The sequence below is a fragment of the Paroedura picta genome, chromosome 4, assembly GCF_049243985.1.
Source record: "Paroedura picta isolate Pp20150507F chromosome 4, Ppicta_v3.0, whole genome shotgun sequence".
Taxonomy (NCBI): Eukaryota; Metazoa; Chordata; class Lepidosauria; order Squamata; family Gekkonidae; genus Paroedura; species Paroedura picta.
Genome location: NC_135372.1, coordinates 61,532,275 through 61,559,436, shown reverse-complemented (window position 1 = coordinate 61,559,436; position 27,162 = coordinate 61,532,275). Strand labels below are relative to the sequence as shown.

The window sequence follows — 27,162 nt, the reverse complement described above, 5'->3', positions numbered from 1 at the left end:
AGGGACTCGCAAGAGTCTTCTCCAGCACCAGAGTTCAAAAGCCTCAATTCTTTGACGCTCGCCCTTCTTTATGGTCCAACTTTCGCAGCCATACATTGCAACTGGGAAGACCATAGCCTTGACTAGATGCCCTTTTGTTGGCAGGGTGATGTCTCTGCTTTTTAGGATGCTGTCTAGATTTGCCATAGCTTTCCTCCCCAAGAGCAAGCGTCTTTTAATTTCTTTGCTGCAGTCCCCATTTGCAGTGATCTTGGAGCCCAGGAAAATAAAATCTGTCACTATCTCCATTTCTTCCCCATCTATTTGCCAAGAATTGAGAGGGCCGGATGCCATGATCTTTGTTTTCTTGACCCTGATACCTCCCATTAAAAGAATCAAGTAGGAGTAGATGTGAAAGACTTCTACCTGAGTTTCAGGAGATACTGCCAGTTGAAGTTGCCAATACTGACTCTGACAGATAAAGAGTCTAATACAATGCGGTATTTGCTGCCAGGGATATTTAATCCTTGTTTAAAATCCTGATTTGGAGGCAAAAAACCAGCTGCCATTTGTTGAAATGCTCAGTCTGGATGTCACAATGGCTTGAAGACCTCAGTCTTGGTGAGATGCATGAGGGCAGAAGGAAGGAAGGAGGGGAAAAGAGTCAAGGGCTTCTCATTCTCTCACTCCAGTGGCCTGAATGGAGCCACTGAGTGCTCTTCTAGTGTTTGCCTAAGAATTTATGAACTGGCATGGTAATTTTAGGATGGGAAAAAGCAATGAAATCATTCATGCAAATTCCATTCAACACCTCTCCCACTGTCATTTAGGTTTAGCCACTTTAAATTAGCACTACATGAGCAAACATTCCTAACACAGAATGCCTTTGCATGCTGTAATGTCAGGAAAGACAAGAGGAACAGGAAAAAAGTGCAATTGCTATTTTTGCTCCAATGTGCCTTTTTTGGGGGGGTGGGGGGGTGGGGCATATATTGTAAACTTCACATCACTGACACTAATTATTTTGGCACCTTATTGGCAGCTACTGCTGGACCAAAAAGGAGACATGAAGAATCAAAACAAGTTCTTGGCTTTGTATCTTCTTCCCTCTGTACTCTCGAGTTTATTTATGGCTAAACTGAAGCTGGATGTCAAATCTGGGCCCCTCAGAACAAAATCTTAATAATTAACTGGCAAAACTGAACATGATCGTTTCTGACACACCTACACTGGTAATTATTGCTTTGAGGCCATTTACTAATGAAATTAATGTATTCATTGCCCTAACAAATTAGCATAACTCATACATAATGCCCCACATTTCAAGACCTTCCTTGAAAAACAACACTTAATAGTGCAGAGTGAAATGGCAAGGGCATGGCATGGAGACAACATGCTCAGAATGACTACATGTGAGGGGGAGAAAACTCATATCTAAGACCATGCTAAAAAGAGAATGTCAATACAGTTTGGGTAATAATACCCATTAACAGGGTCATCAACGCCACACCACTGATGACTATTCTGACACTCCAAATACTCAGACCTTAGCATTATAGTGACCACGGAATTTAATTAGCTCACTATGCCATATTAATACATAGGAGGGAAAGAATTTGTTGCAGAAGTTGTAACATCTTCTCCATTTCATTGATAATGATGGTATAAATAGCATTTCTTTCCTGACAATGAATGCAATAGAGAAGTGCCTCAAAGTTCTTAACAATGCAGTCTTAAACCGAAGGTTTTTTTTACCATCAAGTCACAGCTGATTTATGGCTAGCCCACAGAGTTTTCAAGGCAGGAGATGTCAAGAGGTGATTTGCCATTGCCTGCCTCGGTGTAGTGATCCTGGTATTCCTTGGTGGCCTCTCATCCATGGCTGACTCTGCCTAGCTTTCAAAAACTGATGAAATTAAGCTAGCTTTGGCTAATCAGACCTAACTGCCACGTTAAAGGATGATTTCTAGAACCACTATGGTGTAGTGCAGGGGTAGTCAACCTGTGGTTCTCCAGATGTCCATGGACTACAATTCCCATGAGCCCCTGCCAGCATTTGTAGTCCATGAACATCTGGAGGACCACAGGTTGACTACCCCTGGTGTAGTGGGTAGAACTGGGGAGAGAAGCAAGAGAGACTACTGGTGTTTCAATCCTTGCAAACAAAATGTTCAAAACCTGAACTTATCCTGCTTGTTTGCATCAAGTCCATCACCTCTGTTCTTAAACTGCTGATATAGTCATCATTTAAAATGAGCTGTTTCAAGTTCATGTGCTTCTCTTGCATTGGCTTGCTTAGTGGGCTTTTCATCATTCTGCTGGGCAGCTGCCTGGTAGTTTTGGTCTTCACAAACATGGAGCTTGATGCAATGTCAAGTGGCTCTATGGGGGCAGGGACAGTGCAGGCATCATTTCAAAATCGTATTTACCATTTAGATTGACTTGGTTGGTTGTTTTATTTGTTTTATGTTGTAAAGCACCTCCAGCAGTTTCTGGAGAGGTGGCAGATACACTTTCTCAACAAATAAATAATAATTATTATGAATGGTTTTGTCATTGCACAATTGCAATATTTATAAGTTATCATTACATAGCAGCCAGCCAATACAGTGGCACATGTTCAGAGTCATTGGACAAGACATCATAGTATGTGACATAGCAAGAGTGGCATATGGTTGCCTAGGCAACAAAAAGCCTTCTCCCCTATGGACAAACAGCAGTTCCCAAGCAGGAGTACAAGAATGTGCTTGGACAACATATCTGTGACCCAATTTAGAACTTGCAGACTGTGATTCAGACAGTCAAACCAGGAGAGCTAAGAAAGTACCACAGAAGGAGCAAAGCGCCTCTTGTGAGTGTTTGTTCCCAGATAAATTGGGAGAACATGTTAGAGCATTTTTTAAGAACTGGAAAAATGTTTGTGTTGCCTTTAGGTTTTGGGGGCTTTCAGGATAATCCTGCTGCCAAGTAACTTCAATTAGCATAAATTCTTGCTAGTTGCAACTGACACCTTATCATTTCAGTTTCTGATGATGTCAACTTTACACTGTCCAAATGGTATCAAATACTCTTTTATCTTGGAAAAGAGCAAACAACAGTCAGGTGTTGCCTGATGTCCATACCTTCCACAGTGAGCTGAATGCTGCAATAGAGCAAGGCCTTGAATCTGACATGTGGGCATCCTGACACATTACAAACACAGACAACACTTTCAGTGTCTGGAGCTTCTGCCGGGCATTGCAACAACCAAATTAGACAAGACATTGAGGATCTGTGACTGGAATTGTCATCCCTTCTATTTCTTTTAAAAGACCTACCAGGGAGTAATTTAATCAGGCCCATCGTGTTGGAGAGCGGTAACCCTTCCTGTATACACTGTTCTCCTGATATAAATCAGGTGCCTCATCTGCATACGGCCATTTGTACCCTTAAAGGAAAATACAGAGCTACCCATATGTAGTCTAATTATGCATCGTTGTACCACACTCTGCTGTTTGAACCTTGAGCCAATAAAAAGAGGGTGTATGCTCTAGAGGTAGTACACATCTAAAATACAGAAAGATCCAGATTAGAGCAGCCTTGAAATGTGAATGCTCACAGTATAATTATTATGTTAAGTGGGCCACTTTCCATACAAGAGAAACAGGCTTTAGAAAAATAGAGGGATGAACATCCATTTCGAAATGAATGAAAACAAAACAAAATCAAAAACTCCATTTAATATGTGCATTAGGAAAATGAGTACAACTAGAAAGAACAATGAATAAATGCTGATCATTTCACCGCTGTGCTTTGCCATTAATGGTCATGTGTTTAGCCTATAAAACCAAAACTGATTCTTATCTTTCTGAAATTACAATCCCTGAAAATTTCATCTAAACTGGATAGAAAATAAAGATATTACAGCCCCCACAAAGTTTCCAGTTCAAACGACTGGAAACAAAGACAAACAACCCAAAAACGAACACATGGGATAATGACTATAATGGAAACAAAGCTTTTGAAATGAAAACCAGTGTTGACCAGTCTTTTTTCCACTTTTCTGAAATGAAATAAACTCCCTCTGTTCACAGCATGTCCTATGAATGAGATGCAAATTTTGTTATTGTTCTCTCAAATACAGCCTATTTGCAAATCTATACCATATTTCATCAAACTCTGAAATCATTTCTTGACAAAGATGCTGTGTTATCATCCATCACTACTTGCATACTTCAGACATGTTCTACACCCACCACATTCCTCTTGGATGATAAAACTGGAACCTCACAAGACGAATAAAACCCAATAAAGACGAACACAAACACGAGCCCTATGCAGTCTCTCCATGTTTTTGCATTGCTCAGAGGACAAAGCCTGTCTGAGGTAAGGACCCCAGATGACTCTGCAGGTGTTTCGCTTCCCCACCATAAGAAAAGCTCATGATGTCAGGAGCAGACTGTTGCCAAGACAGGGAAAACAGAGAGAAGGGTTGAAAGTCATTTTCTCAGACCTCCAGGAAGTGCTCAGGGATTGAATGAGGAGTTCACTGGAGTGCTGCAGTTTAGGAATCTGTTGGCAAAACTTGAAGGGAGGATTAAGGATTTTGTGAACAAAATAAATTAAGCTGCGACCAGAAATAAATTAAGCTGCAACAAAAATCATTAGGGCCTCTATTGTGCAACCACTTATGTGGCCACCCATTCTATTGGGTCTGGTAGAAACTGTGATTCTGGTGGGAATGAAGTTTACACAATCATTTTCTTTACTTCATGGGTCTTTTTCTTTTTCTCTTCTTGCAGCTGCTGCCTGGAACATATAATTGCAGATGCTGCATTCACATGGACACAGCAGGGGTTAGATGAAGAAAGCAAACTGCCTTTTTTCCTACTCTTACTACTGTTCCTACTACCCATCTTACATTTAGACTTGGCTTTTTTTGCTGTAGTTTTGCACAGGCATCTTAGAAGCTGAGGCTCTTTCCTGGCTTATTTAGTTATTAATAAAGCCATTCAATCATTTCCTACCTGTGGCATGCATTGATATCAAAGGTTCACTTCTAGACCAATTCATGTGCAATGAACTAAGATGATGCACACAGGAGAGGACTTGGTGATCTTTTGAGTTTCATCCAGCATGCGATTCAATGGTTAAATCCAGCTCTTGCTGAGACTGTCTGTAAATATGACTACTGGCAGTCACTATAACAGTTCTCTGTCTCTTTCCTATCTTGCTTGTAATGAACAGGATGAGCCATTGTTCACGAATGTCCCTGCTTTTAAGTGGATTTAATGACTTCACATTTTGTAATTTACTTGAGCACTGGAGGTTTATTAAAACAGAGCACTGCATTGACCCACATACCTGTGTCACAGGGCTGTTGTGAAGATTTATAATGAGATGTTTGCAAAGTGGGTTTATATAAGTGAAAAGTGCTAAGTATTCTTCTTACAGCAGGAGAGAGATCACAGAACACAAGTGAATTAGCACTAGGCATTAATCCTTATAAGGCAAGACAGACCATGGGCAAAATAACATTGCAGTTGTGTTTCTAACAACCAACACTTCATTAGCTACCATGCAGGCTTAAAACTCTCCAGAGGTCTAACTATGCAAAGTTTATAATCACAGCAGACAAGAAAATAATGTTCTCATGGCTTTTGCTTGTATGCAGAGTTCATAAGGTCACACAAAGTTCCTGCAGCTTGTCCAAGTTAAACCCTCTTAGATACACATCAGGACACAGTGGCCTGCTTTGACTTTTCATAATTTAACTCCTATAGTAAGCATGCAGCTAGCTTTCCATGCCAAACTACAGTCTGAGGACTGTTGTCTGCGCTGGACAGATCCACAGCGTATGTGCACTGGGACACACAACACCACTACATCATCTATGGAAACCAGACCTTCATAATTTTTAATTTTAATATATTTGCTCTTTACAGTCTCAGTCCTGTACTCTGAAACTCCTTCCACTCCCTTGAGTCACTTCTGGCTGCTACAAAGTTCCTTAGGCATTTGTCCTGACACGAACCCAACTTCTCCATGATTTGCCAACTGTAACAAATTAGATTGAGGTCAACCTGTGAGATTCAGTGCTACTTCCCATGATTCATTTTAAAGCCCTGTTCCAGGCCCAGCAAGTCACACCCATGTCTAAAATATATATATAGCACAAAAGGTTTATACAAGTATATATTCCCTAGCAAAATCTCCTGGGAAGAACTCCTTGGAAAGCCAAGAATATAAAGCAGCTCAGCAATCAAATCACCATATTGGCCAGTCTTCAGTGTTTTGTTTAGGTTCTGTGCATGTCACCCAATCTTCTTTGGGTCATTAGCAGGCTTGGATCCATTACTTTCTTTTCAAGCAAGTTGTTAGCCCTTGTAAATTGAGAGATCTTGGTGTCAAAAGCCACTGGTATTTTTGTTTAGTGATAAACAAGGCCACTTCCCTCTTTCAATGAGAGATGTCACAGCTAGGATGTTCTAAGCAAACTTTGCAATAGTCACAGAAAGAAGCCAGTACAGTTCCACAGAGCCTACAAAATGGAGTTCTTCCGCCAGGCATTTGGTTGAGGTTAACCGGACCAACACCATCTACTGGGGCTTCCAGAACCCCTACCTTGACCTGAATCCTGAACCGGCCAACTTTTAGTGTCACAGTTATATGTTTAACATTGCTACCACTAGTTATGGAAAGTTAGGAAACCATTGTTATATGTTATTACTGTTGTTTATTTGAAGCTTACTTGGTGACTACAAATTCACATAATATTAGGCTACCTGGTTTTAGCTAACAATCACTCTAGTTCAGTAAGTATGGAATGACACACAAAGCTGAGATATACTGAGTAGTGCTTTTCTCATCTTTCATTATAACTATAATCTTTTCTTATTTAAAGTTCATGCATGATGGACTTTAAAAAGGTATCATAGGCATAGGAACAAAGTGTTAGCAAGGTAGCTACATGATGGAATATTGAACCCATCATAATACTAGATTCCATATGGGCCACAGTCATTAAAATATCATACATGCATATGTTTATGGGTTAAGAAATATTGGCTGAAAAGACTAAACTTAAACAGAAGTAGGCTTCTGGTTTTTCTAATAGAATGACGTATCTGTTTTGTGTTATCTTCCCTCTACCTTACAAGTGACCTGAAAGGCCTGATGGTCTTCTTGCTGGAAATATCTAGTTTCTTTACACTTCTGGATAAAGTTTTCCCTACATCTGGTTGAAATTATTGGCAATGATCTTGTGGAGCAGCTCTATATGTGTGCGTGCAACCTGACCACCCTCCAGCAAGGCAGATGACTTTGTAATCCAAATAATACTGTTCCTATTAACGACTTCTTTCTCTTTTCCTAATGAACTTTCACCTTTCATGAGTTTAAAAACCAGCCTAGAGGCACAATTTTGCCTTTACTTAAGACTGTTGTATTTCTACATTGTATATTTCTGCAAAAATTGGAAGCTCCAGTGTTTTGAAACTGGATATAGTAACTTCATTTGCATTCCTTATCCTGTGGGATTAACAAAGCTATGTGAATATCTATTTACAGGATCTTACTAGACATGGTGCTGGCCCAAAGATAGAAACAAAGAGGTCACCAACAAACCCAAGCAGTTCTTCTTGTGCTAGCACTCCATCTACAACATATTCCATCTGGAGAAGCAAGTTTAAAGCATACATTGTTCTAAGATGCTACTTTATCTGCTTGAATTGTTCCCCTCCATTTGCAGGGACATGAATGGCTTAACCTCCATGGAAGAAGTGATTCCCCTTGTAAGACAGCATGTACAGCTATTGCAATATACCATCTTTTTATTCGTTACACGTTTAATAATTTAACAGACTTGAGACTTCTTCATAGGCATATACTGCACACTCCTTCCCACCTCCCCTACTTTGGCCATAGAAAGGCATTACGTATCCCTGTTTTGCCTAGCATCCAGATGAATAATCATGATGACACCCAAGATAGATGTGTCAGGTATGGTAAACATTCTACAAGAGAGCAAAGCCGTGAGCTATCCTCATGCAAGGCTCTTACCTGCAACTGTCACAATGATTGTTTCACTTGATGCACCTGAGAAAGGAGCATCTCAAGGCTGAAGTGCTTTGTGAATCACTGAACTACTTTGTGAGGACCAAAAGGCCTTCTATCAAGTATTGTGGAAATAAAGTGAATAAGGGCCCTCGAGGTCTAGCTTTTGGGCATGCTCATCAATATCCTAGTCTTCACCATGTATTGCATCAATGTGTACCCTGAGATTCAAGCATGATGTTGTACAGGGCGCTGCAGTTGATGCAAACCATTTTAAGCCCTTACATACTGATGATGAGCAAAAATGTGATATTAAAAATGTGGAAGAAAAGCTGCTGGTTTTTACTAAGGCCTTCTATTGGTTTTGCTACTGACATTAGAGCTGCAACCAATCTTCCACTCACGCATCTCACTCTCTCCACCACTGCACCAAATCAGTTCTTTCACAGGTCATAATATATGATTTTATTTTCCTCTTAATTATGAGTTTTACAAGAAAGCAACAATGGTAATAAATATAAGTGACTTACCTCAGCTGTACACACTGTGCATCGTGGGGCACTTTTATTGTCAGGACCCTATAAGAAGAGCACATTTCATTTACATTAGTAAAAATCCCATTCTGGAGCTATAGTACTGTTGCAGGAAGAAGTGTACACATGAAAACATTTTAGTGTCATCCATTTGGAAGTATTAAAGACTCACTGGGTCAGATCTATAATGAAAAAGGGATGTTTTACAGTTCCAGAATGTCGTTTACATGTGATAATTGGCACCGTTCTTGCATTTTAATTTTTTTCATTTTATGCTAATGCTTTTAATTAGTCCTCAAGTCAATAAGGCACAAAAAGATAATGGACAATCAGCTTAAAACAAGGCTCAGGACCGTGGAGTCTCTTTGAGCATTGAGAAATAATCATGGTTCATGATGTTTAACCTTCATTTTCAAAGAGAAAATGGATCACAGACAGCTTCAGTCAAGCATTCAAAAAGTTTTGTTTAGATTCTTTCTGACATGTCCATTTGGACACAGAAATGGGATCATTTTCAAAAGCCACAGGATTCCTACAAGCACCATCAAAACAAATATTGTGCAGAATCAGCACCTAGCATTTGTTGGCAGAGTTTAAATATGTAAAAAAAAAATCTAAGCAACAGAATACTTTAAAAAACTAGTCTTATTAAGAAGAGAAACAAACTTTGTATAGAAAGAGAAGACAGAGAGAGAGTGACCTAACTAACTATCTGTTCTAATTGTTCTGTAGTCTTCATCCTGGTGGGCAGGCAGAATAAATATGCATTCAATAGATATTGTGGCATACCTAGAAGAAGATTGCTAGTCGTTAAAAAAATAAACAAACCAAGATCACTGGAAAAAAATGCCAGCTAGGTATAATCTCATGGAGATGTTGTGCAAACAACATGTGCAATGGAATGCTCAGGAGCCCCATGAAGGAAAGGTGGGATTTTAAAAAATGGCCCCAGTGATGCAAACAAGCCAACCTGCCTTATTTGCTTTCACAGAGATCAGACAGCCTGTCCTCAGTGGACCCCTCAGTTTATGAAGGAGAATAAGAGCTGTTTTTTATACCCTACTTTTTCAGTACCCAAAGGAATCTCAAAGTGGCTTACAATTGCCTTCAGTTCTCCTCCCCACAACAGGGATCTCACCCTGTGAGATCAGAGGTCCGGGGGCTGAGAGAGCTCTGACATTGCTCTGTGAGAACAGCTCTGACAGGACTGTGACTAGCCCAAGGTCCCCCAGTTGGCTGCATGCAGAGGAGCAGGAACTCAAACCCAGCTTGCCAAATTAGAAGCTTCCACCTCCCCAAGTTGCTCTATATGAGGAAAGGGGAGCTTCTGGGTGGTTCTGATGGAGGGCAGAACCCCATCCATCCAGTTCTCCTCTGCAACACTGTGGAGATGAGAACACACAAGGGTTACAGGTAGGCTTGTGCACTTTGGCCACCAGAAAAACATCAACTTCTGCTTCACTGACTATGCTAAAGCCTTTGATTGTGTGGAGGACAACAAAGTGTGGCAAGTTCTTAAAGAGATGGGAATACCAGAACATCTTATCTGTCTCTTGAGAAACCTATATGTAGGTCAAGAAGCAACAGTGAGAACCGGGCATGGAATCACTGATTGGTTCAAAATTGAGAGAGGAGTTTGGCAATGCTGTATACTGTCACCTTGCCTATTTAACTTGTATGCGGACCTCATCATGAGAAAGACGGGGTTAGATGAGTCACAAATTTGGATCAAGATTGCAGGGAGAAATATCAACAATCTCAGATATGCATATGATGCCACTCTAATGGCAGAAAGCAAAGAGGAACTAAAGAGCCTCTTGATGCAGGTAAAGGAGGAGAGTGCAAAAGTTGGCTTGAAACTCAACATCAAGCAAACGAAGATCATGGCATCCGGCCCTCTCAATTCCTGGCAAATAGATGGGGAAGAAATGGAGATAGTGACAGATTTTATTTTCCTGGGCTCCAAGGTCACTGCAGATGGGGACTGCAGCAAAGAAATTAAAAAACGCTTGCTCCTGGGGTGGAAAGATATGGCAATTCTAGCCAGCATCCTAAAAAGCAGAGACATCACCCTGCCAACAAAAGGGCGTCTAGTCAAGGCTATGGTCTTCCCAGTTGCAATGTATGGCTGCAAAAGTTGGACCATAAAGAAGGTCGAGCATCAAAGAATTGAGGCTTTTGGTGCTGGAGAAGACTCTTGCGAGTCCCTTGGACTGCAAGGCGAACAAACCAGTCAGTCCTAGAGGAGATCAGCCCTGACTGCTCCTTAGAAAGCCAGATCATGAAGATGAAACTCAAATACCCTGGCCACCTCATGAGAAGGAAGGACTCCTTGGAGAAGAGCCTAATGCTGGGAGCGATTGAAGGCAAAAGAAGGGGACAACAGAGAATGAGGTGGCTGGATGGAGTCACTGAATCAGACAGTGCAAACGTAAATGGACTCTGGAGAATGATAGAGGACAGGAAGGCCTGGAGGATCATTGTCCATGGGGTTGCAATGGGTCGGACACGACTTCACACCTAACAACAACAACAATTTCAAATATATATTTCTGAATGAATCCAGTTCTTTGGATCCATTCCAGTCTTGTTTCAAATCTAGTTAAGGCCCTGAAACAGCCTTGGTTGCTCTGATGTATGATTTGTGACAAGTGATGGACAGGGGAGTATAACCCTATTCTGCAGGACCTCTTGCTGTTTTGATGCCATTGATCATGGTATCCTTTTGGATCACCTTTTATGGTAGAGACCAGGAAGTACTGGTCTGTAGTGATTTGGTCCTACTTCAAAGGTAGGCGTCTGAGTATAGTACTGAGGAACTGCTGCTCTACACCTTGGCCTCTGCCTATGGGGTCCCATGAAGTTCCATCTTGTCCCCAATGCTTTGGGAGAGGACATTTAGAGATTTGGGCTGAGTTACTATTGATATGTGGATGATACGCACCTGCATCTCACACTTCCACTAGTTTTCAGGGACTATGTAGATATTGTGAACAGGTGCTGGAAAGCAGTAATAGACTAGATGAGGGCTAGCAAACTGACACTGAATCCTAACAAAATCAAGGTGCTACTGGTGGAGGGAAGGTTTGACCAAGGAAATGGAATACTTCCTGTTCTATATGTGGTTATTTTCCCACTTAAGGTTTGTAGCTTGGGATGCTGCTAGATTTAGACAGGTGGTAGTGGTCACCTGGTGTGCCTTTCATCAGCTTTGGTGGCATTTCCTGGACTGGAAAGAACTTTTTATTGTGATGGTTGCCCTGGTTATATCCAGATTTGATTTCTGTAGCACATTTTACATTCTAGACAGTAACATATTCTAGCCTTGAAGACTGTCTGGAAGCTACAATTAGTACAGAATGCTGTGGCCAGAATGTTGACTGGAGTAAGTTGCAGGGATAATATCTTTTCACTCTTTGTCCATCTACAGTGGATCTCATTTTGCTTCCAGGTTCAATTCAAAGTGCTGAAATTGGCAGTTAGCATACTTTATTTATCAGTGTCCCCTCCAGTCTGTGGTAGCTGGTGGAGGGCACAAAGGGGGTGGGGTGGGGTTTTGAAGTTGTGTTTTACTGTATTTTATTGTAATTTTATTATTGTTAGTGTTTTTATGAAATGAATTTTATTGTGTGAACTGCTGTGCACCTGTGGGGAGGGGTGGTATAGAAATTAAATATTCTGTTCTAATCCAATTGCAACTTCAAAACCACCTTCATGGGCAACTTTACACAGAAAGCATTACTTTAATCGTGTCTTCCATATTCGGATCCCATATATATCCTAGGTCTCAGAATATAGGTTTACTTTAAACACTTAACAGGTGTGGGGGGGGGCAGATGATTTGCTTATTGAATGGTTTATTATATGTATAAACAAATAACTCTTCCTGATTATAAAGGTCTTGTATTGCTTTATTGATTGCTATTTGGGTAAATATTCAGATGGTTATTTATAATGCTTATGGGAGAAACGAATTACACAAAATATTATTGCCCCCAAATATTATTGTTTCCAGTCCATATGAAAATGTGATTTAGTTTCTCTTTCCCTGCCCAGCCTCTTCTTCACATTATTTCTGTATTTTGACTCACAGTGCTAGGTGACTATCAATGGGATGGGATGGATAACCCTTGGGATAAAATGAAGGTTTCGGGTGTCTTTTTTATTTCCCCTGTAGTTGCTTTAGAAGTTCTAAAATGCAGATTTGAACATTTCAAATGCTGCGAAATGGAGTATTCTCCTCGGTTCTTTACAACTGCTGGAATATGCCTCTCCCTTCTTGGCTGTAAAATGAAACTACAAAATCTGATTATACTGTACCGAGAATGTTTTGCCATACTTAGTGATGGGCACATCAGACACGAACCATACAGGAAAAACTGTTCTGGTGTATTGGAACAGTAAATCACAACCCCTTTGTGTTGGGTTATCCTCTTGGTTACAATAAAATACAAGGAGTTCATATTTCAACATCAGCAGAAGGACTCTTTTCTGATAGCGGTTATACTTTCTCGCTTGCCAACCATATTTTCTTGTACATGTCTATGCGTATATTTAGAATCATTAGCAAGTGGCAAGATAGGTGCTGTAAATGCTAATTATGTAATTGCAAAGTAAGAGCAACCATGGAGAGGATGCAGTTGGAAACTCTACAGAGCTCCCATTAGGGAATTAAAAGTGCAGACACGCAATTGTGAACTTCCCATTTACAGTTCATTGCCAGCCTAGCAAAAATGAACTTGAGTGATAATGTGAAGATGAAAGTGGGGTTATTTTCTCCATGCATTCAATCCAAGGTTGGGGAACATGAGGGAGGGCACTCAAAGTTATTTCTTACCTTCTAGTCTGTATCCCTCAGTAGCCTCAGTCTTCTCAATAGAAAAAGATCTCTGGTAGACTGGTCTCACTCTAAATGTTCATTAGTTTGCTTCTCAAAAATGCTGTGAACATCCTTGGCAAGTTCTCCCCAAGCAAGGAGAAAGTGGCAATCCTAGTTCTTCTCTGCTTAGGATATGCTGGGACTTTTATGAGCAAAGTTCAAGTTCTCTTCCAGGGAAATTTGACCAGCCTTACAAAACTACAGTTCTTTGGAACAAGTCATAGCAGTTAAAACCAATATTGTAGTATAGCTGTACTCAGAGAATTAGCACTTCTTATTAGGAGGTTAATAGAAAGTAGTTATTACCAAGTAGCTTTAAATCATGAAAGCTTGTACCCTGGAAAGCTGTATAGGTATTTGAGTTGCCAATGGATCTGCAGTTTGTTCTAGTACTACAGACTAACATGGCTACTCTCCTGAAGCTTTTAACCTAAACACCATTATTTGAGTGGAAAATGGGTCTCTGATTTTTTTTTTTTTACTGGATCTGAAGCATGAAAATGCTGGCTTGGCATCATCTTCAGCAGTAGTTTCCATTTGGGTTTCCTGGCATATTTTAAGCACTGGTGTTATCCAATGAAGTCCTAATTAGGCTTGGCTAAAGGTATCTCAGGGATTATCTCATTTCCTATAAAGCCATCTGAAATTTAAGATCATTTTTGAAGGCCATGAGCCATGTCTGAATGGTTGCCTAGGACCGGGCTTTTTCAACAATGACACCTGTGTTATGCAGTTCCGTTCCCCTGGCCTGTTCTGCTCCATTATGGTTGCCTTTTAGATGATAGAAACCTGTATTTATTTCAGAGTTCTTGAGGTTCCTGGGTGTTGCTTGGTTATGTCCCTCTGCCTACATAATCGAGTTACTTGTTCATTTCTGGGTTTTTTTGTTTGGGGGGGGGAATGGGGTTTAAATATATTTCTTTTCTTTTTATAATTGCTCTTTAAGTTATTTTGTATTGCTAACTTGAAAAGTTTGTTTGCTAACTTAGAGGTCTTTCCCTCCAAAAAAAAGTGGAATATAAATATTGTTATTACTGTTGTTATTTATAAAATTTATATACCACATCTCCAGAGACCTATTTGAGACAGCTTACAATTCCATATAACCATAAAAAGTGTTGGCAGACTTTGAATATGCAGACAGTGAGAAGCACCAAACTGCTTAAAGAATAAAATAGTTTTATTTTATGAAGAGAAACAACTATGTATATATATATAGAGAGAGAGACCTAACTATCTTAGTGGCCATTTTCTGATCAACTGCTGTTGTGAAGGAAAGCAGGGAGGAAATGTGCTAAAAAATCAGGAAGTCTCCTGTTGAGTCAAGCAGGCCACTGAAAGAGATAATTTGAAAATCATCAAGTAGTTCCTAACCTATCTATGATAAATATACCTCTCCAACAATGTCCCCCTGCAGGACATCCTTTATATTCAGCTGAATTAGGCACACTGCAAATCTTGCATATTCCAATAAAAACATCATAAATTATCAACGTAAAAAGAAACCAGAGGCATACAACAACCACTTAAAAAAATCCAACAACAGACCTCAGACCAGAAGCAGATATAAAAAGAGCTAAAATGATTAAACTCCTTAATTAAAAGCCTGGCTAAAAAGAAACAATTTAGCCTGGCACTTGAAACTATGGTAAGCACCAGGTAACCTTCACCAGTATCCTTCCAATGGTGAGATGCCATCAGTGAAAATGCCTTATCCTAGCTGGCACTCATCTACCACTGAAGCCCAGAAAGTAGCATGGGAGAGAAAGATCTTAACTCGCAAGCTAGACAAAAAATTTAGCTGCATTCTCACCCATTATGTGGTGATGGTTGGTCAGGGCTGGTGCCCAGTCCCACTCAGTTCACCACTTCCCATCTTTGGCACCCAGCCCTGTCCATGGTTGCGCCCAGCCCCAATCACTGCATCTCCAATGCCACATGTCTTTGGTGCCCGGGACTAGGCTGCAGCCAGGGCATTTGCTCCGCCGCTGCCAGGGCCACTGCCTCCACTGCTGCTGCAGCCTCCACAGCTGCCACTGCTGTGGCTTCCACCACTGTGGCCTCCGCTGCCATGCAGGCCGCAGCCTCCACCACCACTGCCATTGCCGCCTCCCTGCCAGCTGCCTCCCTGCCTCTTATGTTGCACTCAGGGAGGCCAGATGGATCGACATCACGGCCATGACGATTTCCATTTCCCTGAACGTACCGTAAGATATTTTCACATCAACAAAGGAGGAGGTGGTTGAGGACCTTAAAGGTAATTAGCACTTTGAATTATTTATTTATTTGGATTTTAATACCACCCATTCTTTACAGCTCTGGACGGTATACCTGGAAGCCACTACATGTACATGTTTGCACAAGAACAACATGACACCATGTACTGCACACTCTGCCATATCACTCTGCCAGATGCTGAGGCATATTTGGAATAATGGGCAATAGATAGTATGACAATCATGTCATTAGGTTAATTTTTAGACAAAATAACAAACACTATCTTTACTTTTAGTGAAGTGCAAAATAGGTTGTTGCTGCTGAAGCAAGAAACACAGCATACAGTAGACAGGGTAGAATGCTCAGCAATGTTTTCTCTTGGTGGTGAGGGGGCCTTGAATCCAATGGTCCATTGGATGAAGATTATAATCAAAACAGACTTTTCAGTTCTTCCAATTCTGTAAGGCACATCTCATTCCCTTGTCTGCCCCGCCGACCACTATTCAGTTGGGCAGCAGAGGGGAAGGATGGATGAAGGATGATACTCTATCATTTTTCCCAAACTCTACAGTTAGAAGGAACATCACTGTTGCTGGCAATGTTGTGATGTCACTGGCATGTGCCCCCTCACATCATGTGTCTCCTGCCAGCTGCCCACCCCAAAGGTTTGCCCAGAACAAAGGCACTACGATATAGCTATCCTCACATGACCTTTAAAAGGAATCATTAAAAAAACAACAGAAATGTCCATGTGTTCTCTAGGTTTTACTGAGACTACATGAAGAAAATACACTTTTAAATGAGAGCATGGGAGCCCCTGGGAAACATCCTTCTAACTATGCCAAGAATATTTTTTTCCTTCCTTATGCATTTCTTTATTAATAAAAACCACATTTTATTTGCAAAACAAAACAGATTGGTCCAGTGGCACAAAACAATAAAGCAGTGAAGGCTCTAGTTCATTAAACTGGAATACAGGGATTGGGTTACTAATTTGATGCTTTTAATTTCATGTTATAAATTACATCCTTTCAGAATGTAGGAGAAAAATATTTCCCGTGACAATGGCTACCTACAGACAGTAAGGTTATATATTACCCAAGAGAAATGAAGAGTTGAGGGAGGTGCCAGAGATTATGCCTCCTGACATGGCTTCTCAGGAACACAGAGCAATGTGTAGTGATCAAAAATAGCCTTGCAAAAATTCTTAATATCCAAGTGTCTTTTTCTGGTTTTGTTTTTCAAGAAGATTTGTAAAGATATTAGGAAATGGGTAGATATCGCAATGAAATTGCGAAATCAAGCAAAAAAAATCACAAAAGCACTATCAGTGGAAGAACAATAAGAGAGATATCCTTCATAAAACTTTTCCATTACATTTTCGAATGCATGTCCTAGTCAAGACAAACGTCTAAATCCTCTTCTGTACACATTATGGCTTATTGTTAATGCCCCCTTTGTGCTGTTTTAAAAATTCGGTGTCTTCATCAAATGTCTATAGTAAACATATGTTCTTCACCACTAAGACCGCCATAGTGTGGGATTTAAAATGAGATACAACCCACAGTTTGTTGGATTACTCCCGAGTCTTTCTCCACTGTACCACTAACCAACACTGTTGTGTTGGTTAGTCGTACAGTGTGGCCCCTCCTCAGGCTGGGCATTTACATCCTTGCATCCCACCCTAAGTTATTCTGTTCAGAAGATTAAAGGGTATTTTGGCTGCCAATCTTTGAGAATTTGTTAGGTGTTTTATTGGGGTTTTTATTGATTTATGAAGTTTTTATTATTGTAAGCCACACGAATCTCTGGAGAGTGGCAGGATATAAATCTAAAAATAAATAATAAATAAATAAATCCATATAACTCCAGAGGTCACCCAGGGCACCAAAAGGAATACCAACCTCACCAACAGGAAAATGCTCTAATGCTATCTGAAATCTGGTTGGATCCATCAGGCTAAAGGAATGGATCTCCTTAACTGATCTCTCACTCTTGCCAAGCCTTGTTATTCCTGTAAGTCCAAACCCAGCAAGTAGTGATCTGTCTATGACAAGGAGACCAGCTTCCGTTTCCCCAACCTTCATATTATATTGTTGCTGCCTAGATCAGAAGAAAATTATTTGAGCCCTTTTGGGTCCCTTTTAGAGAAAAGCAGGGTGAGGGTATACCTGATGCAAATAAATATATAAAAATTAGGAACAGTTCCAGTCTGGGTATACACTAAGAGTTTGTCCTGTTTCTTTTTGAATTCCAACATCTTAGACACTTTTTATGTCACACAGCCTTTTTTCAACCTTTTGATTATGGAGAAGCCCCTGAAATAATTATTCAGGCTTTGAGAATACCTGGAAGTAATGTCACCTGTCCACACATCCTTGCCATGCCCCTCCTCCTGGAAGTGCAATATCACCAGAAGTGACATCACCACCCACGTTAACAGAGAAGCTTAAGGAGGATTGAGGGAGGAGAGACAGGAGGCAGTTTAGGGGGGGGGTAATAGGCATGTAGGCTCTGCCCCCTCCCAGGCACAGAAAAAGAACTCATGACTGGGAGGAGGAGCAGCAGTGGAAGCAGCCAGTTTCCTAGCTTGTGGCTGAGTCCATTAAGACAGGAAGGAAAAGGCCATGGAACCCCTTAGGAGCTCCTACAAACCCCAGAGATCCCTGGACCCCTGGTTGGGAATTCCTGCTCTATGACCACGGATGTTGGATGGGGAGGAATGCTGGGAGCTGGTAAATTATGGCACGTGATGGAATAACCATGCTGAACTCACCAGGTTTAGTCAGGGATAATGGGAGCCTTCACGGGCCCCCATGGTGAACACAGTTTAGTCACTAACTCTCTGTGTAAAAATAGACCAAGCTCTCTGCTCTCCAGCTGAAGTATGGCAATAACATTGTGGAATTGTGTTTGCGTTTCCTTAACATTGAAACTAAATATGCAAGGCACTAAGCCTTTTTCCATCTGTGCCTTTTACATCACTATCCACCTACATTTTGAGGCCTACTATTTCCTGCATAGTCAGGCCTTTTATACATGCACAAGGACATTTCATATATATTGATCATTAAAGACAATAAAACTAGCATTTTGCTGTCAGATTTTCTCCTGCTGTGGACTGGCAAATCAAGTTCATTTGGTTTCTGATTTTATTCACATGTTTGTCCCTATGAATGCTTTGCTGACATGGTCATTTCCAGAGAGCTACTTAATGCTCCAGAAGATACAATAAAGTAAATGGAGTCTGTTTGAATGGTCCTAATGCAAATTCAGCACATGCTAATGCAATAGTCCCAGATTGATTAGGGTTAGCAGGGAAAGAGGCCAACAGAACAAGGGCTGATTCTTATTCTTATACAAGGGTCAGAGGTGAGTACCAGATAATACAGAGCAGATGGAGAAGGAACAGAAAGGATGCCATTCACTAGGGCAAATTAAGTGGTGTCTGTTATGAAAGCTACCAGCAGAAGAGAGTGCAGGTATGGCTTTGTTCACAAATAATGGGAGATCTGGTTGTGAGAGATCTGGTTGATGGAATGTTTGGTGACATGTGACTTCCAGGGGTATGGCAGGAAGGTGTGATCTGCTGACATCACTTCTTGGGGTTCTCAAAGCCTGAAGAATGTTTCAGGATTTTCTCAATGGTAAAAAGGTTGCTCTAACCACTCGTTGAGTGTTTGATTCATGATTGTTAGCAAGAAAGAAACCATACACTAATATCACATAGTACCAAGTTAGTGGAACACAGTGTGAAACCATGCCCAAAATGAAGCCCACAATGGTTTTGCATTGAACAGTTTGCCATAGGGTTGCCAATCTCTAGATGGTGGCTGGAGAATTTCCACTATTACAGTTGATCTCTAGGCAACACAGATCAACTCATCAGGAGAAAATGGCTGCTTTGGAAGGTGGCCTCTATGGCATTATATATCCACTGAGGTTTGTCCTCTCTCCAAATCCCACCCTCCTCAGGCTCCACCCCCAAATCTCCAGGTATTTTCCAATCTGGAGCTGGCAATCTTAGTTTAACAAGACAGATGGGGAGCCAGCTTGCACCATTTTGACTCTGCTGCACCTGCACTGCCACAATTCTGGACGCCCTCTGTCCCATCTGGGACCATGCATGCCCTCTGCAACTAAGTAGCCACATTCCAAATGCAACACACATCACCAGCTCTTCCTCCGCTAAATATCTAGGCTCTAAGTATACTGTAACAACATTCCATGGTGATCCATCACAGCAGCTAGTATTCTGTTGTATCATTTGGTATGTTTCTGTAAAAGCTTCATCTCAAAAATATTTTTAGTTATATTTGCAAAAAAGATTAAAACTCTTTCCCCCTTGTTAGTGTCTCAGCCACTGTTGCTTCACCCTCAGTCAGATGAATCTGCCTTATACTGAGTTAGTTCTGGAAAGAAAGAAAAAAGGCTTGTCTCAAGTGAACCAGAGACTGAAAGAAGAAGGGATAATTTTATGAAGACGTCAGCAAGCTCTTTCAAGGAATACCCCACTTCAGCTTGATGAAAAAACCCCAATGCTTTGTGGAAAGGGCTAAAAGCCATTTGTACTTTAAAGAAGAAATTCCACAATTAAACCGACGTGTAACTTAAAAAAAAAACAGATTGCAGTTAAACTTTGGCCAAAACAGCATAGAAAAAAGAAAAGAAACCATGAACAATTTGTCAGAAAGTGGAAAGGAATGTGTTCTCCTCCGTTAGGTTTTGGGCTGCTGCCACTTTCCCTTTTGGCAACCAAAGGAATGTTGCAGGCATTGTACAAAAGCATCTGTGGGAGCCTGAGGGTTAACGTAGACATTTCTTATCTTTGACAGATGGTTAATTTACAGTCATTATTACTAAATTCAATTGCTTAATAAGTTAGATATGACAAACACGTGTGTGGAACTCTTTGCCAAGCCACCATTCTCAGAACCCTGGGCTGAAGCGAGTCCCTCGATGCTTTCCCCATACATCCTCATGCTGAGGGAGTCAGGCACAATGAAGAGAGGTTGACTTTCCTGTGATCTTTTTAAAATTCATGAAATAACTTGTCTCATTTAAATATAGTACTGACGAGTCACACATTCTAAGACCTGGACTGTAAGCAGAACTGGACTGTCAGTAAATGAAGCAACAGAACCATATTGGGGTCAGCCTTTTTTATATTTGACATTCCAGCCTTGCTGTTTCCCTCTGCCCTTAGATGACCTGGGCCAAGAGAAGAGAACTGCTAACCAATGAAAGAGGGGAAGAAAAGACATTAGCTCACCTCCCTTTAAATATTGATATTCATGGCCACTTGCAATTTATGTAAAATGGTCACAGCCATCATGTCTAGTTTGACCTTGAACCCAAGTCAAGAAAAGGAGGAGGAGGCCTCAAAAGAATGTTGGGAATTGTGATAAACAATGGTCACACCTGTTTTAACACTCCCTACTGAGCACTGTATCATGTCACACCACAGTTAGGGGAACTATATGACTGAATACTCCTCCATATTAAAAATGTGAAAAGCAGTGACAAGGATCTGCCATTTTCCTTAAAATGCTATGCAGGCCTTGTTTTCTTCTTAACAGAATGGGTGGGACCCAGAGGATAGGTCATGAGGCCAGGAAGGAAGAATTGGAGCAAGTTGAAGTGGGAGAGGAGATACAGTGGGAAAACCTATTGTTTCAATCTCCATTTTGTACAAAATGTCTAAGAAATAAAGCCTGTTATTCAGTAATGCTACATTTTATACATTCTAAAGAAAAATAAAATATAAGCTAGTTTTGTGTTAAGATGCAAGTCACCTGTGATTTATGTTAGGGAGGCGGTTACATTACAAGTGGATTCTGAAAAGTTCAGTAAATTTACTAATGGGTTTCACTTTACATTTAAAGACCCACTGCTCCAATATGCTTTCTCCATAAAACATTTTTTTACATGGGAGAATCATTTCATTATGTAACCCTTGCCTTCAGTCTGGGTAGTGCAGTCTAGCATATGATTTTAAGAATGTATATGTTATCAACATCAGTGGTCTCCATACTTTCAAACATGGGACTCACTGACTGTGGAAGTCATAGTTGCAAACAATAAGTCATACTATAGAAAATCAGAGTCCAGTAGCACCTTTAAGACGAACAAAGATTTATTCAGGACGTGAGCTTTTGAGTGCAAGCACTCTTCCTCAGACTATGAACTTCTTACATGACAGGGAATATTCCCCAATAAAATGTGCTACTTCAGACCAACACAGCTACCCTTTTGAATCATGCCATAGAGTAACTGGTGTCAAGAGTAGGAATGTGGGCAGGAAACCAAAGAGTTAAGATTCAGGAGATGTATCAAGAATCAGAGCCAATATAACACTGTGGCATACAAAAGGATGCAAAAATGGTTGTATTTATAGGGACATGACATGCCAGGCTGTGGTCCATGACCTACCTGAGGGTCCCGAGCTCTAGTCTAAAGACCAAAATATGTACATGATAAGAATTAAAGCAGTCTAAAATGTATAAACCCTGCTTAGCTATGACAACTTAAATGCTATTGAAATTAAATGGATTTATCCAAGCATAAATGCATTCAGTGGTATGCTTTGAAAGCTACAGTTCTAAAACTTATTCTAGATTGTTGTGATTTAAGTCTAAAGGGCTGCTCTAGACTAACAAATTTGATTATAGGAGGCTATGGCGTCTGTGTTCTTTCTCTGAGCTATGCCCCATTATTCAGAATTTAAGTAAGTTGGACAAGATTGCACACCTTAAGCACATTTCATCAAAAGTAATTGTTTGATTTCACTGCAGCCTCTAAACAGGCTCCGGATCATGGTCTCTGCCTGCTACACAGTTCGCATCACACAGAAGTAACATAACAGCCACAAATGTTATCAAAAATTTGGACCATCACATGGCATTTAGCAACATGAACATTAGATTTACTTCCTGTTCTGGTAACAAAGTGGAAACCACTCCAAAAACTATAACCTAAATTATACCTTAGGTTTGTGAATTCTTTGGAGAACAGAAGAAATAAAATCCATTTTTTCTTAACCGTAGGTCTGTGAACATATTAACTAGTGCTGACACAGAATATTTACCACATCTGCTTCAAATTAGGGGGGGGGAGTTCTATAAACTTTTGGAAGTTAACATCCCACTTATTTATAGCCTGATCTTGAGCCTTTACCAGAGCAGGTTTCTTCTTGCATTCAAAAGGGATAGGGATACAACAGCAGGCAGCTATGGTCACTACTTCAACTGCAACTCTTTCCTATTTATGGGATGACTACTAATCACACAGTACGCTACTGTATTAAAAGTGCCATTTCAGCAGAATTATGCCCTTCTAAATCCATTGAAGTAAATTGCCTTTAAAAGGTATAACTGCTTAGGACTGCACCACAGGGAGGTTTATGTTGCCTCTGGCCACTCTTCGACATCTACATGGAAATTTTGGGAAGCTGGAAGGAGTAAGTAAAATAATGCTGAACTGTCAGAGGCTACATCTGTTCACCTCTTCAAATGGTTGCAGCCACTACATGGTGAGTTTTTTATATCATTCCCCTGTAGCTCGTGGCCCTCAGTTTCTGATCATCTGTTTCAGCACCTCTGAAGCTGTAATCAGGTGATCAGACCAGATCTCTGAAAATACAGGAACTGAATAAATAGGACTGCAGCTCTGTATCTCCCAGGAGCATGGGGCAGCAGCCGATGGAGATCTGCTGACATCTCTCTGTGCCATTACTGAAGCCCATGGACTGTTTGTTGGCGTAAGATCTGGGAGATTTCACTTCAGATCCCTACTCAACCATGGAAGCTCATTGGCTGCCTTGAACCAGTCATACTCTCTCTAAACCTGTTCTGCCTCATATAGTGGTTGTTGACAGAATAACATGGAGGAAGGGACAACAATGTTATAAGCCACTTCGGGTCCCCATCTATAGCTAGATATGGATATTGATAACAAATAACTATTTCATTGATTTTCTTTAAAAATACTAGCTTTACTTCTGACATGAAAAAAATCTATTCAAGTGTTAAAGTAACATATGACACCCATTTAAATCTGAACTCATTTTCCATATCCCTATTATATATAACTCAGAGTCTCATATAATATTTTAGCATTGTTGTACATCATTTTGTAATATTGAACACATGGCTTTGAATTCCATGGCTCACCATGAGACTCAATGGTTGTGACTATATTCGGTTTGTATTTTCCTCACACTGATGAACCATATTCATCTATCAAGGGAGAAGGGCTTTTTGGCAGAGGGTGTGGTTTTGAGACCATCGTTAAGATTCCTCTTTTCCAAGATTAACCACGGAGCATTTCTAAATGCAGTTAGTTAAGTCAATAAGATGGCTTACAGCAGATATAGATTTTAAAATTTAAAGTGAGCCTGAACACGTGAAAAAAATTACATTGTAAACAGATGCTTGTGTGTCATAATCTATTTGCAAACAAAAACAATGAAGGCCTCCCACAATTTCATCAGCACACTGTTGCAGGAAGACTGAAAGACTAAAGATGCTAAACGGGAAGAGAACATTCTGCATCAGTTCCCTTACCTTTTGTATCCAAGTTAAAAGACATTTCTGGTGAGCAATCAAGTTTTTGCAGTCACAGAAGTGCAGCAGAGCGTCACGGCCCATCTTGTCTCCTTCCCGACAGATAAAACATTCTTTTGACTCTAATTAAAAAGATTAATAAAGTAAGAGAACACATCAGGTTTGCATCAATCAACTGCCCATGTGGTTCTTATTATTGTAATTAAAAGTTATCTCCTCAAAATTGTTGGATGAAAGTGCCATGATCCGCAATTGAAAACACATTGAAGGGAGTTTTCCCAACTTATTCTATTTTAAACAGTCAGATTGGAGCAATGCTCTGGAGATAATGTGCTCAAAAGGGTCCTTAGAGGCAGAATGTCAGCAAACATATATTTATGCCCTTTGAAAGACCCTTATAAAAATGTGCATCGTGCTTATTTTGATTTTTTTTTTTAAGCTGGAAAGGGGGGTGGGCAATGTAAACCGAATTCTCTTCAAATGTAAAACTACAGATGATAGTCTTTGGCTTTTACTATCCATTCATTAAATCTCTTGAAAAAGCACAATTCTAATGCATTTCTGTATTCTTCTGGGAGTTGTCCTTTGAGAGCCTGAGACTATACCTCTCAGCTGTTGCTTTGGACTCAGTGCTGTTGTTGTGAGGCCAAAACATATTTCATGGGAATGGTGTTTCTCCCATGCCCTCCTCTGCAATAATCAGGACTGACCTAATATATTTTGGCATTTGAGGGGGTAAAATCTTTACCCCACAAATAATTTCTTAACCTCAGTTTTGGTTAAAATATACTATACAAAATGTCTTTGCTACCATTTAATAGTGCTCCAAGTCTGCCTGGGGGGGGGGGGTGCCTCATCCTGCCTCAGGCCTTCTTAATTGGTGGCTCACCAAGCCAAATAGTTGGCTGTAGTCCCATATTTTCATCAAAATGGATACAGAAAGCAGTATCTAAGCACTGCACACTTTGACAGACCCCGGCATGGGACATTCAGTTGATCAGAGGGGTATTTTTAAAATCTATGATCAAACTGCTAATCAATTAACTACCACTGATGCATTCAGACTTTCAAAACGAAAAGGGTAATACAAAGTCCAATCCTTTAACAGTTCTTTGAACTGTAGCATTGAACATCTCAAGTTTTGATTGCTGCTGTTCAATGCATTTTTTGTGAATTATTTTTATAGATTTAACCTGCTTTTATTTTTATACATTCCTAAGGTACTTTTAATACTCTTCAGGAAGTGAAACAACATGTCATGTTTAAAACAAATGTGGGGTTACATCTGGTCTAGCAAAGCTACAACTACATTCTGGCATTACACCATCAAGAAGAAATAATAAACAATTTCCTTTTTGTGTTAAAAAAACTAGATTATTGTACATAGTGACTTCCATTTTACTTGCACTGACCAAGCGTAATACACATTTATATCATGAATGCAGCAAAAGGAAGAGTAATGATGCCAGGTGTCTGATCACGGAAGCTTGTTAGGGACTAATATATATGACAAATTGTTCAAGAACTGTTAAATGTGACCCATCCATGGCTTCAATATCTCCAGTACTTATGGTATTCTGCTGAGTAAGGCTTGGCTATGTAAATTAAAGCAGCCTAAGGATACACTACAATTCACCTGTGCTTAGAATTTGCCACGTTCCTTTAAAAATGAAAATCAAAACCATGACATACTTCCTCTTTTGTTCTTGCTCACATCTATGACTTCCCAGGATTGCACCCTAGGTGAATTGACTTGGAAGGAAATGTTACTAGAATTAGTTGTTCTTATTTCTGAGTAAGTGTGGTGAGGAATAATCTGTAGATATACTTAAATTACCAGAGGCATGCCCTGACCTAGACTGCCCAGGTCATCCCAATCTCAGGAACGTATTTATTTATTTATTTTTGTATTTAGATACCACCGCATTCCATTTGGACTCACGACGGTTCACAATAAAATAATAAAAAACAGTATAACCCCATTAAAGCCCATTAAAATTAACATTTACACTAAACACTAAAAGAGTTCTAAGCCCCCACCCTCTCCCTCTGTCCAACTATAGAGGGCCAGAGCTCTTCCTCATTGGGAGCAAGGATCCAGATGTACCAATGCAGAGAGATCCACTGATGGAAACTCCAGGACTCACCCTGGCCTCAACCATGCGCTTGCTGGAAGAGCCCCGTCTTACAGGCCCTGTGGAAAGCTGGCAATTCCAACAGAGCCCGAAGCTCTTCGGAGAGCTCATCCCACCAGGTTCCTAGCAGTTGTTGCAGGTGTTAATTGCAGCCCATCCAGGCATGGGAGACGCCTGATCCTGCCCTCGTCTACCCAGCCACAGGATCTCCGTCTTGGAGAGGTTGAGCTTCAGGTGGCTTTGCCTGAGGTCGCTTCAGGTGGCTTTGCTTTGCCTGAGCCACCCAGCCTGCTTCCAAACAGCTAAGAACTAAGAAAGATATGCCATAAGATTACCTCCAATGGAGACTAGGGTTGCTGTATAGAGACAGGCAATGGTAAACCACCTCTGGATATCCTTTGCACTGAAAACTGTATGGCAGGCTTTTTCAACAGAGGTTTTGTGAAACTCTGATGGCCCTGGAAGGTTTTCTTGATTAGGTGGAAGTTAATTAATTTTAAATATATGTTTTAAATTTTAAAAAGTTAATTGGGTGATATGACCATATATAGTTATTCCCTTGTTCTAGACACTTGTCGCTGGAGCTGGGACACTTCAGTGCTGGAAAAAAGTCTCTCCTTACAGAGATGGGGCGGTCAAAACTGATTTGCAAGTTTGATTTGGGTTACTTTTTATGCTAATAAAGGTATTGTGTTGTATGATTTGGGTTACTGGTTGTCTATCCTGCTCTCATTTTGAGGGTTTTCTTTATCATTCATAATTTCTAGGACATATCATTTGTTCTATCAGGATGCAATTCAAAATTAGAGTTAATAGAGTAT

General features: G+C 40.4%; 1 protein-coding gene across 2 annotated transcripts in view; it reads right to left on the bottom strand.

Moving 5' to 3' along the window:
• The window catches only part of LOC143835459 (uncharacterized), a 398,092-nt gene that overhangs the window by 244,440 nt on the left and 126,490 nt on the right, over positions 1-27,162 (bottom strand). For both annotated transcript variants that reach the window (XM_077333093.1, XM_077333092.1), the window contains exons 2-3: positions 24,207-24,328; positions 8,544-8,591 (exon numbers count right to left, since the gene is read on the bottom strand). In XM_077333093.1, coding sequence (XP_077189208.1) covers positions 8,544-8,591; positions 24,207-24,290 — 132 coding nt within the window. In that variant the 5' untranslated portion in view covers positions 24,291-24,328. The remainder of the gene's footprint in view (positions 1-8,543; positions 8,592-24,206; positions 24,329-27,162) is intronic.